The sequence below is a fragment of the Zootoca vivipara genome, chromosome 12, assembly GCF_963506605.1.
Source record: "Zootoca vivipara chromosome 12, rZooViv1.1, whole genome shotgun sequence".
Taxonomy (NCBI): Eukaryota; Metazoa; Chordata; class Lepidosauria; order Squamata; family Lacertidae; genus Zootoca; species Zootoca vivipara.
Genome location: NC_083287.1, coordinates 56664229 through 56677397, shown reverse-complemented (window position 1 = coordinate 56677397; position 13169 = coordinate 56664229). Strand labels below are relative to the sequence as shown.

The following is a 13169-nucleotide window of genomic DNA, read 5'->3' as shown; positions in this document are numbered from 1 at the left end:
GGGCAAGGCAAGCACCACTCTCTCTCTTCTCCATCTTGCTTTCGACTGTCTGCAGTCACTGGGACTAACCCCATATGGGGTAGTTCCATGTGTATATACTTTGTAACCTAAGTCTGCCTTCAGGGATCCATCTGTGAACTGAATGCGTGAGTAAACTTCTTTTATAATACTTTACACAAGATTGTGTTGTGTCTATTCTTTTTAAGAATGGGGTAACTGTGCCCTGAAGGACCAGGTGTGCAGCCTGGGAGTCATTTTGGACTCACAGCGGTCCATGGAGGTGCAGGTCAGTTCTGTATCCAGGGCAGCTGTCTACCAGCTCCATCTAGTACGCAGGCTGAGACCCTACCTGCCCGCAGACTGTCTCACCAGAGTGGTGCATGCTCTGGTTATCTCCCACTTGGACTACTGCAATGTGGTCTACGTGGGGCTACCTTTGAAGGTGACCTGGAAACTACAACTAATCCAGAATGCAGCAGCTACACTGGTGACTGGGAGCAGCCGCCAAGACCATATAACACCGGTCCTGAAAGACCTACATTGGCTCCCAGTACGCTTCCGAGCACAATTCAAAGTGCTGGTGCTGACCTTTAAAAGCCCTAAACGGCCTCAGTCCAGTATACCTGAAGGAGCATCTCCACCCCCATTGTTCTGCCTGGACACTGAGGTCCAGCACCGAGGGCCTTCTGGCGGTTCCCTCGTTGCGAGAAGCCAAGTTGCAGGGAACCAGGCAGAGGGCCTTCTCGGTAGTGGCACCCGCCCTGTGGAATGCCCTTCCATCAGATGTCAAAGAGATAAACAACTACCTGACATTTAGAAAACACCTGAAGGCAGCCCTGTTTAGGGAAGTTTTTAATGTGTGACATTTTAATGTATTTTAATCTTTGTTGGAAGCCGCCCAGAGTGGCTGGGAAAGCCCAGCCGGATGGGCAGGGTACAAATAATAAATTATTATTATTATTATTATTATTATTACTTAAGGGGGAGAAAAGGGGATTACCAGGAATCCTATTTTGAGAAGCTTAAACAAGCTTGCAACGAGCTAACCGCTGTGTGTTTAAAAGGGGAATGCACTCTGCTAAGTAAAGGGACTAGACAACATATCCTCTTCTGCTTCCCTGAACATTCCCACACCTTGCCACAGCCTTACCTTCCAAGTCCCGGAGTGCAGAATCCGGGACCGGCAGACGTGTGACACCAGAAGTTGCGTCGACGTAACTTCCGGTGTCGCTTTGCCCTTCTATGGGCACCAAAAATGGCCGCCGGTGGCTTCGAAAGTCGCTTGTACGCATGTCAGGAAGTGCGTCGACGCAACTTCCGGTGCCGCTCCGCCCATCTATGGGCACCAAAAATGGCCGCTGACACCGGAGGTCGTGTCTATGCACTTCCGGACATGCGTAGATGCGACTTTTGAAGCTGCCGGTGGCCATTTTTGGTGCCCATAGAAGGGCAAATCGGAAAGAAAAAAATGGCCGCCGGCAGGAGAAAATAACAGAGAAAAATGGGAGACGAAGTGATACGGGGGACCACCGGGAAAAGGTAAGTAAAAACGGAGGTTTCCCGGGGAAAACGGGGTACTTGGCAGCTATGCATAGCTACTACCTTGGCGCAAGCATCCCTCGCGTAGTTGGCCGCGTTGGCGCTGTGGCCCTTTTGGATGACTTCCCCGCCCCCGGTGGCCACTGTCCGGTAGAGGAGCGTGTTGACGAGACTCTCCGGTTCCGTGGAGGTCAGCTCCGCCAGGTAGGGCACCAATTCGCCGTTCTCTATCTCCACGTCGTCCCCCGAGGCGACAAAGCGCACGTTGCCCTGTGAAATCCAACGAGAGAAGAGCAATCAAACAGACGGAAGCACGTATCACTGAATCGTCCCGATTTAAGCGGGGCATCCTGGAATTACAGAAGCCATCCCGGCTTCTGATTGGATCATGGAACATTCCAGGTTTAAATATATATACTTTTCAGAGATATACCGTGTTTCCCCAGAAATAAGACGCCGTCTTATATTTATTTTTCCTCAAGGCGACACACTATGGCTTATTTTCAGGAGATGTCTTTTTTTTTTATTACGCGTTCTCTTCCTTGGCACCCTCCAGAACTGCGCCTATCACTATTATTCTTATTTTCGGGGTATGGCTTATATTGCGCAAATGCTTAGAAATCCTGCTACGGCTTATTTTATGGGTATGTCTTATTTTCGGGGAAACAGGGTACATTGCACTGATTTTACAATCACCTTGACATTTTAAAACTTGACATCCTTCCCCCTCTTTCTGCGGTTCCTTAAATTAAGTTTTTAAAAATATCTTCTGCACATCCAAATTCACTTAACTTACTCATTTACAGTCAAACCACAGTTTTCAATCATCTCCGTTGTCAGACGTTTCGGCTCCCAAACGTCGAAAACCTGGAAGCAGGCGCTCCGGTTTTCAGACGTTTTTCGGTAGCCAAACGTCCGACGTGGCAGACAAACGGCTTACGATTGGCTATTTCGATTGCAAGAGCCAATCAGAGGCTGCGCCTTGGAAATCGAACGTTTCGGAAGTCAAACGCCCTTCCAGAACAGATTAAGTTCGACTTCCCAGGTGCCACTGTATTTATCTTCTTTAAATATATACTCTTATGTAACTGCAGGTTATTGAAACATTCCAGTTTTGTGGTCTGGTGCAAGTCAGCTGGCTTGCCAACAGGAGGCCTGTTCCAAAATGGCGGCCGTATTCCACATTCCTCATGCTCCACTGCGCTTAGGCCAGGCATCCCCAAACTGCGGCCCTCCAGATGTTTTTGGCCTACAACTCCCATGATCCCTAGTTAACAGGACCAGTGGTCAGGGATGATGGGAATTGTAGTCCAAAACATCTGGAGGGCTGAAGTTTGGGGATTCTCAGGCAGCTTCCTCCAAAATGGCCACTATCAGTGGACTGAATCAGGGATCTCCCAAGTTTAATAAAGAACCTGATTCTGCACATCCAAAACACATTCTTTCCCTCAAAGCATTCTGGACAGTGCAATTTACCCTTCTCAGAGCAGAAACTCTTAACAAACTACATTTCCCAGAATCCTTTGAGTGAAAGAATGTGCTTTATTTGATTCTGAAATAAACACGCTTCCTGGGATTCCAGGGAAAGGGAAGGTTTTTCAAACAAGCGTTTTATTTCGGTATGAGGGTATATGAAACCCGAAATTAAATGGACCAAACCATGAAATTTCAATTGCTCCTTACCTATAAGATACCAAAGGGTTTTTGGGACAAAGCGTTTTCAGGACCAAACCACATAGAGACAAGACTCTCAAGTTACAGATTTTTTGCAGTGTAACTCACAGGGAGTCTTCAGCGGAAATGTTCTCAAAAACTGGGCTCATATAATCCCAAATACAGCATCGCCTGTTCCACATAAGCAGACCGCAATGCTTCCAGGCAATACCCTCCAACTCACTGAAGGCAAAAACGAGGACGCCATCTTCCTGTTTTTGATTGCAAGAGGACGGCAGTCATTTTGGGTGCTGTGATTTTTTCCCCAGTCATGGCGCCACAAAAACTATGTTTCAGGGTGCCATGTGAGATTGTGGCCCCGGAAAAAGATCGCGCCATGAAATCATGCAAGATCGCAGTGCCCAAAATGGATGCCGTCCTTTCATGAGAAAAAACGGGATGTCCGAGTTTTTCCGTGACACTTGCGGGGTATGTCAATCTGGACAGTAAAGGGGGAACCCCAATCTTTCAGTTAGGCCTCTCTGAATGCCAAATGCTACTGAATATTTGTTGAAGGGCCGCATTCCCTCACAGGTAGCTTTCTGGGGGCCACATTCCAGTAGTAGATGGGGTCAAAGGCAAAGCTTTGGGTGTGACTCTGACCAAAACCAAAGGTTTCTACAAACACCTTTCTCTCTAACCTCCACCCAGGCGGGCGAGAGTCCCCATCCCAAATGGGAGACACATTTCAGCCAGGCTGAAAAGCCATTGAGGAAAGCGTGAGGGGGAGCGGCCTAGGAAAGTGGGCGTGGCCTGGGAAGAGTCTCAAGGGCCACATTGTGCTGCCACAACCGGCTCCCAGAGCCGTATGTTCCCTGTACAGGACTTTTGAACAGTTTATTTTTACCACATCTTAATACATTTCCACCCGTACGCCCTCCTGGCGCCAGCAAGCAAACCCCCTGCCTTCATTTACCAAGTGCAAAATGGCCGCCAGGATCTTGTAGACGGAGTCGATCTCTTCCGAAGTGAAACCTATCACAGTCATGGCGTCTGCGACGGCCCGGTGGCTGGATTTCTCGCTGCCCGAGGACTAGGGGGATGCCGGGGAGAACCGGAAAGAAATGAATCAGGAGGAAGAGAAGAGGGGGAAATATGAATAATGATACTTGAGCACTGCCAGGAAGACTTTTTTTCCCCTGCTGCCTGCAAATCAAGCCTGCTTCGTGTTTCCTTGAATTCCCTGGCCTCTGCTTGAAAACAGACCTCCCATTATTATCTTCCTTGGCGGGTTGTGCAAACAGTTATTCTGAATAATGCTTTTTATAGGGTAGTGAGAGATTTTACTTTCTTGGGCTCCTTGATCGCTGCAGATGGTGACAGCAGTCACGAAATTAAAAGACGCCTGCTTCTTGGGAGAAAAGCAATGACAAACCTAGACAGCATCTTAAAAAGCAGAGACATCACCTTGCCTACAAAGGTCCGTATAGTTAAAGCTATGGTTTTCCCAGTAGTGATGTATGGAAGTGAGAGCTGGACCATAAAGAAGGCTGATCGCCAAAGAATTGATGCTTTTGAATTATGGTGCTGGAGGAGACTCTTGAGAGTCCCATGGACTGCAAGAAGATCAAACCTATCCATTCTGAAGGAAATCAGCCCTGAGTGCTCACTGGAAGGACAGATCCTGAGGCTGAGGCTCCAATACTTTGGCCACCTCATGAGAAGAAGAGAAGACTCCCTGGAAAAGACCCTGATGTTGGGAAAGATGGAGGGCACAAGGAGAAGGGGACGACAGAGGACGAGATGGTTGGACAGTGTTCTCGAAGCTACGAAAATGAGTTTGACCAAACTGCAGGAGGCAGTGGAAGACAGGAGTGCCTGGAGTGCTATGGTCCATGGGGTCACGAAGAGTCGGACACGACTAAACCATAGCTGCCAAGTTATCCCTTTTTAAAAGGGATTTTCCCTTATGCTGAATAGGCTTCCTCGCGAGAAAAGGGAAAACTTGGCAGCTATGGACTAAACGACTAAACAACAACATAGGGTAGGGGGCACCGGGGAAGAGCTTAGGGTACCAAGGGGGCAGTGCCCACCCCCAAAGGTTTGGGAACCATGGATGTACTCCAAGGGCCACGGTCTGCTCCCAAACATTGTTGGAGTGTGTTGCTCATTTGGAGTTATCTGTGGTTCCAGACATTTTGCTTTCTCCACAGAATCTGGCATCACGCTAGAAGACAACTTCCTCAGGAACGGGGCCTTTTCTGCGGTGGCTCCCCATCTGTGGAATGCTCTCCCCAGAGAGGCTCACCTGGCACCCTCATTACATGCCTCTTTACCCAGGCCTTCAGCCAATAAATAATCTACAGCCTGTTAAATGAGTGTGTGTGTGATGGGGAAGGTACTGTTATTAGGATTATTTTATTATTATGCTTTTAATTATGTTTTTTATTTTTATGCTCTGTTTTAAAAAAAAGCCTTCTAAACATTGTACACTGCCCTGGGATCTGTTGCTAAAGGCCAGTATATAATCAAATAAATCATGATAATAATAAAAAAATATCCAGATTTAGACGGCCTGCTGCTCGCCAGGTGTTTTGGACTACAACTCCCATCAGCCTCCTTGGGCCACAGGTGTGGTGGTCACCTGTCAGCTCAGAGCCCAGAAGCCTCTACCTGCTTTACCTCATATCTGATGATCATCATTTATTGTGCAAAGCTCCAAAGCCACCTTTTTTAATTCACAGTGTCTTTTAGGAGCTAGACCAGGGACTCCTGAAGTGGGAGGTACTGGGAGGGGGGCAATAGGATAACCTGAGGGGGAGATTTAAGAGGCAAGAGGGCAGCAGAGGGGTTTTGGAGATACAGTGGTATCTCGCAAGACGAATGCCTCGCACAATGCAAAACTCGCAAGATGAAAGCGTTTTGCGATGTTTTCGGCATTTTGCAAGACAAAGTTTTCCATGGCCACGCTTCGCAAGATGAAGTTTTTCGGCGTGTTTGTTTTTTGCCACGGCAAACCGCGCTTCGCAAGATGAAATTACCGCAAGACGAAGCGACTCGCGGAACGAGTCAGAGCTGTTTGGCAGTGGAATTTGCTACCTGACAGTAAGAATGGAATTTGCTTCCTGACAGTAAGAGCTGTTCGGCAGTGGAATTTGCTACCAAGGAGTGCGGTGGAGTCTCCTTCTTTGGAGGTCTTTAAGCAGAGGCTTGACAGGCATATGTCAAGAATGCTTTGATGGTGTTCCCTGCTTGGCAGGGGGTTGGACTGGATGGCCCTTGTGGTCTCTTCCAACTATGATTCTACGAAGTGACTCGCGAAACTAATTACTTTCGTCTTGCGAGGCACCACTGTATAAATGACTATCAGGCTTCGAAACGTTAGCATCCCTGGATCCAGTTCATCAATTTTGTTGAATGACTTAAACGTGAACGGATTGGATTTTGGATAAATGTGCAACTCATTGCTCTTGCTTTGAATGTTGTTGCCTCCATCTTGCTTGTGCAGACAGGTATTCTGAAGAATGCATTTTATAGGGTAGGATAGTGGGCACTGGGGTGAATTTGTGGCACCAAAGGGGCGGCAGCCCAAAAAAGCTTTGGGGAACCACAGAGCTAGATGAAATCTTTCAGTTTTGCCTTGTAAATTTCCATTTATTCAGTGCTTTTTTCTTTTTTTAAAAAAAAAATATGCTCAGGGGTACTCCTATTGAAATAATGCCCCTCAATGAGGCCAAACTTAGATTCACAAAATGCTTAGGGGTATGCGTACCCCCAGAAAAAAAACATTGCATTTATTGCCGCCAAGGCAAGCTGGGAATGGGAAGCTTTCAGTGGGAAATGAAAGATCAGTGCCTCCCAGTGGCGGTTTGGGGTCTCTGCTCTTGCAGTGACTAGCACAAATCCTGCCACCCCATTCAACAAGAAAAACGCAATACTGTACTTCAATCCTAAAATTAAAAGCATACCTTGGATCCCAGGGTAAGGGAAGTTAACAACCCCAAAACATTGATTTGATATTTGGGGGATATGAAACTTGGGGTGTGTTGTGTGCTTTCTAATTTCCTCTTTTCTGGAGAGTGCCGTCTTTAGAAAGGAGGGGCAAGAAATTACCAGAAACGACGGTGCCAGTGGCACTCATTCAAAAATCTGAATGTTCCCACAGGCCTAAAAACGTTGGCGACCCCCTGCAATGCGCCCTTTATGGGTGAAGCTGCACTTCCCGCCCAGATCTGCAAATAAACCCAAATGCTGATAGCAACCATTCCTCCAGATGTTCTAGGAATTTTAAGGTCTCAAATATAAAATTGTTGTTGTTTAGTCGTTTAGTCGTGTCCGACTCTTCGTGGACCACCATGGACCAGAGCACGCCAGGCACTCCTGTCTTCCACTGCCTCCCGCAGTTTGGTCAAACTCATGTTGGTAGCTTCGAGAACACTGTCCAACCATCTCGTCCTCTGTCGCCCCCTTCTCCTTGTGCCCTCAATCTTTCCCAACATCAGGCTCTTTTCCACGGAGTCTTCTCTTCTCATGATGTGGCCAAAGTATTGGAGCCTCAGATTCAGGATCTGTCCTTCCAGTGAGCATTCAGGGTTGATTTCCTTCAGAATGGAGAGGTTTGATCTTCTTGCAGTCCATGGGACGCTCAAGAGTCTCCTCCAGCACCATAATTCAAAAGCATCAATTCTTCGGCGATCAGCCGCCTTTATGGTCCAGCTCTCACTTCCATACATCACTACTGGGAAAACCATAGCTTTAACTATACGGACCTTTGTAGGCAAGGTGATGTCTCTGCTTTTTAAGATGCTGTCTAGGATGCTGTTCTCTGGGTTGAATAACTCAGAGAAGCTATGAGCTATGCCATGCAGGGCCACCCAAGATGGACAGGTCATAGTGGAGAGTTTTGACTGAACGTGATCCACCTGGAGAAGGAACTGGCAAGCCACTCCAGTATCCCTGCCAAGAAAACTCCATGGACAAAGACAAAGACAAATATAGAATAAATATTCATAAATGCAAACGTATCTAAATACATGAACCATGTGTCTGAAATAGTATATGGGAGAGCAATCCTGACACTATTTTGACTCTTCCAATGACCTCAAATATTCCTCTGCGGTAAAGGAGGCAAATGGGGAAACCCTTCCCATTGTTTTTTTGCTTGCAAATCCTGTCTTAAGGGCGTATTTCTGGATGAATAGGGTGAGCCTGTGACCTGGACTCAGGAACTAAAGCAGGGGTTCCCCAAACTAAGGCCCGGGGGCCGGATGCGGCCCAATCACCTTCCGGGAATCAACATGTTTTTACATGAGTAGAATGTGTCCTTTTATTTAAAATGCATCTCTGGGTTATTTGTGGGGCATAGGAATTCGTTCATATTTTTTTTCAAAATATAGTCTGGCCCCACACAAGGTCTGAGGGACAGTGGACCGGCCCCCTGCTGAAAAAGTTTGCTGACCCCTGAACTAAAGTATTAATCATCACAAAAAAATGGCCAGGCTGCCCAGGTAATGAAAATCAGTGGCCATTATGAGGTATCCTGGCAGAAAGGATCAGGCAGAAGGCCCATCTGGCCCAGCCTTCTGTGATTCCTGCATTTGGGGTTGGGCTAGATGACCGTTGGTGCCCCTTTCAACCTCTATGGTAGGATTCTCCCTCTTTAAGCTGGGGAAGGGCCTTAGCTCAGTGGTAGAGCAGCTGCTTTGCATGTAGAAGGTCTAAGCTTCAATCCCTGCCATCTCTAGCCAGGGCTGGGAGACCTGAAACTCTGGAGAGTGGCTGCCAGTCAGTGTAGGCAACATTGAGCTAGATGAACAGCTTAAATCTGCAATGACACACTGGGCAAGGGATTTGGGATATAATATTCAGACTGCAGATTGGGAAAGTCATAATAAATAACAGATTGGGAAAGGTTGCGGAAAACAGATTTGAAATTTACGGCGTGTTGCACGCAGAAAGAAAATTATATGAATGATTTGTCAGTGGTATTTGACTCCTTTGTTAGTAAGCTAGCAACAATGTATAAAACAAGTATAAGACTACTTTTTAACCCAGGAAAATATTCTCAAAAGTTGGGGGTCGTCTTATACGCCGGGTCGTATTTCTTATACGGCGAGTAAATCCCAAACTTTATATTTTAACTGGAAAAGTTGGGGGTCGTCTTATACGCCCAGTCGTCCTATACGCCGGAATATATGGTACAAATACCTGCTGGAAATGTAAAGAAAAAGAAGGTACCTTTTATCATATCTTACCTTCCAAGTCCCGGACTGCAGAATCCGGGACCGGAAGCCGTGTGACACCGGAAGTTGCGTTGACGTAACTTCCGGTGTCGCTTTGCCCTTCTATGGGCACAAAAAATGGCTGCCACCGGCTTCGAAAGTCGCTTCTACGCATGTCAGGAAGTACGTTGACGCAACTTCCGGTGTCGCTCCGCCCATCTATGGGCACCAAAAATGGCCACCGCCGACACCGGAAGTCGCGTCTATGCACTTCCGGGCATGCGTAGATGCGACTTTTGAAGCAGGCGACGGCCATTTTCGGTGCCCATAGAAGGGCAAATCAGAAAGAAAAAAATGGCCGCCGGCAGGAAAAAATAACGGAGAAAAAACGGGAGACGAAGTGATATGGGGGACCACCGGGAAAAGGTAAGTAAAAACGGGGGTTTCCCGGGGAAAACGGGTTACTTGGCAGCTATGTATCATATGTGGTGGTCATGTAAGGTAATAAAGGCTTTCTGGGAAATGATATACAATGAACTGAAAAAAATGTTTAAAATAAATTATGTAAAAAAAAACACCAGAAGCCTTTTTATTAGGAATTGTAGGTACCGACATCCCAAAGGAACAGAAAAGACTCTCCATGTATGTGACAACAGCAGCACAGATGCTATTAGCCCAAAGATGGAAAGAAGAGAGAGCCTCGACCAGAAAGGAATGGCAAGCTAAGCTGTTAGACTACATCGAAATGGCAAAACTGACCGGAAAGCTCAGGGACCAAGAAGACAAAAACTTCAAGAAAGAATGGGAAAAAATTACAAGGAGACCACTGTAAGCAGATGGAAACATTAGCAGGATTTTAATCTCGTTTGTAGTGTAACAAATACTATGGACAATATGGATAGATATAAAATATAGATTATGAAATAATATGCAGTTGAAAAAGTTGACCCTGGGACCCATGGAAGAGATGGGGGGGGGAGTCTCGAGATTCAGAGAAATCTCTTTATATGTACTGTATTTGGTTTTGTTATAAATTTACAGCTGTAAAATCAAATAAAAACACTTTCCCCCGAACTCTGAGCTGGATTTGGCATAAGGCTCCAAGATACCTGCCGTAGATTGACTAGCCTGGGGAAAGCTGGAATTGGTCTGAAGCGTTTTTAAAAGGTGTTTTTTTTTCTTGGTGGGGGGGGATGAAACCCCTGGGAAACTTACGTGGTTGTTGGCACCCTCTCTGGTAAACCTGTAGGCTGCCGGATTCCTGCTGAGGTGGAGGGACTCCAGCAAAACGTCCGAGGCTCCAAGCAGCAACTGCAAGAAAGGAACAAGAACTCTCTCGTAAGCAGCCCAGCGCAGCAGCTTCCGAACCCAAGTCTGAGCAGCCAGATTCTGAAAGTTGTGCCGTTGGACAAAAATGCGACATGCAGAAGGAAGGAGGCATGCACGCAAGGGAGCAACATAAAATTGTGGCCTGAAATGCTAAATGCGATAGTACACTAGAGCTCTGCATTTGCTCTGTTGTTTCTTCAAAAGCCAGCAAGTTACTAGACCTCATGATGGCTGGAAAAGGACAGAGCTGGAAAGAGTTGGCGCTGTCTGTTGTTGCCTCTGGCGCCATCTACTGTTGGCCTCCTGGCAGGGCTGGCTCTTGTTCTTTTCTTCTCTTTATTGTTGTTGTATTCTATGTGGTTCTGTTTTTTGTTGTTCTTATTTTAAAACTAATAAAAATTATTATAAAAACAAAACAAAAAACAGGCAAAGCCATGCCAAAGTGACCTCTTCATTCAAAATGGCGGTCAAACATTGATGAAAACCACAGCCTTCACCTTTGGGAACCCTCGAGTCAAGTTTGGCAACGATATCTCAAGAGGCTTCCAAACCTTTAGGGGAAAAATGGACGGAAATCCACTTTCCAAAATATATAGCTGATATGGCGAACGGCGCTTTGAGATCTTGGGGGATAAGGGAGGACGTCAACAAACAGAGGTTCAGGCACAATCTGAGTACCGAGAAGCAGATCAGGAATGAGGAGAAATCCCAGCAGGAAGAGGAAAGGTTGGGCCCTCTTCTCGAGGTTGGCTCACCTGGTAGAAGGTGTGGAAATTCCTCTCGCCCGGCTGCTGTTTGAGGATGCGAGACTGCAAAGGGAAAAGAAGACCCAGGGTGAACTGTGGGATAACCAGCTTTGTATAACCAATATGCTTAAGTTTAATTCAGGGGTCGGCAACCTAAGGCCCATGGGCCACAAGCAGCCCACGGGGGTCATTTTACCGCCCCTCCAAGCTGCCCCTGAACCGAGCCGCCCGCTTGGCGAGTCCCCGCACACTGTGCTAATCTGGCGCGGCGCAGCGTGGGGACTCGCTTTCGCGGCGCCAAAAAACGCATCTGCGCAGACGCCAGGAATCATGGGCGCGCATGCTCAGTTGAGATTTCTGCATTGCAGGGGGGTTGAACTAGATGACCCTCGGGGTCCCTTCAAACGCCACAATTCTGTGATTCTATTGTTATAAGAATTCTAAGGTCCCAAATAAACATCATAAATGTACAAGGCAAACGCATACATAAGTATATAAACCATGTGTCTGAAATAGTACAGGAGAGCAATCCTGAATATATTTTGACTCTCCCAAATCATTTTGACTCTCCCAAATTGACCTCAAATCTCTGCAAGGAGGAAGGAAATGGGAAAAGCCTCTCCATGGTCTTTTGCTTACCTGTCTTAAGGACATATTTGTGTATGAATAGGGTAATTCCTGGATTCAGGAATTAAAGTATTTACCATCACAAAAGAATGGCCAGGCTGCCCAGGTAATGCCATCAGTGACCATTATCAGGTATCCTGGCAAGCAGGATTTCTGCTGGAGACCGCCTCCTCCTGTGATGTAGGTATGATGTTTTTTTGGGGGGTGGTCTCTGGCTACAGAGTGGGCAGTTTCAAAAGTCCATATAAGGGCTCGCGGCTTGCGTACCATTCTTCAGGGTTCTCCTCCCTCCTGCGTGTGCTGAGTGGGGACCCTGTTGCAACAGTTCCTTTAATAAAGATCAGGCTTACTAGCCGCTTTGCTTCTCAATATACTCCGATTGGCCTCTGTTATTTTCTCCTACCCATAGGGAACCCACTTAAGGACTCTATACGGGCTCTTGGGTACCCCATAAGGGAAAAGGAGCAGTTTCCCCCCCTTAAAACACTATGGTTCAGTTGGGCCACCCCACCTGCACCCACACCCAGTACCTTCTCCAGGAGGTAATTGTTGATGTGGCCCCCCGTGGGGTCCCCTTTGAAGTCAAAATTGATGTCCATGTATTTGCCAAACCGGCTGGAGTTGTCGTTGCGGTTGGTTTTGGCATTGCCAAAAGCTTCCAGGACGCAGTTGGACTTTAGCAGGACGTTCTTCACCCTGCAGGAAAGCAGAGAGGAAGGAAGACAGAGAGGGAAGAGTCAGAGCTGGGCTGGGCTCCAAGAGATAATAGAACCAGTTTACGCCAGCTGTACTCGGCTTGTCTGAAGGGATAACCCAAACATCAGGAACCTTCTGCTTGCTTCTTTCACACAGAGAAGCTTCCAGAACCCTCTTGAATTACTTAGAATAGGAAAGATCTCTACACATCAGATCAATACTTTCTGCACTAAGAAATGCAAATTGACACAGCCATCAATAGCCTTTCCCTCCACCATGAATTTCTCCGCTTGTGGTGGTCGTCATTGCCTGCTGCGGAAGGGAGTTCCACAGTTTAACTATCAATGTGCAATTAATT

The 13169-nt window shown here is 47.0% G+C and overlaps 1 protein-coding gene across 1 annotated transcript in view; it reads right to left on the bottom strand.

Moving 5' to 3' along the window:
• Positions 1 to 13169, bottom strand: part of MYO1G (myosin IG) — an 89079-nt gene that overhangs the window by 68787 nt on the left and 7123 nt on the right. Inside the window, exons 4-8 of the mRNA XM_060281037.1 lie at positions 12646 to 12811; positions 11498 to 11551; positions 10629 to 10724; positions 4169 to 4285; positions 1603 to 1809 (exon numbers count right to left, since the gene is read on the bottom strand). Coding sequence (XP_060137020.1) covers positions 1603 to 1809; positions 4169 to 4285; positions 10629 to 10724; positions 11498 to 11551; positions 12646 to 12811 — 640 coding nt within the window. The remainder of the gene's footprint in view (positions 1 to 1602; positions 1810 to 4168; positions 4286 to 10628; positions 10725 to 11497; positions 11552 to 12645; positions 12812 to 13169) is intronic.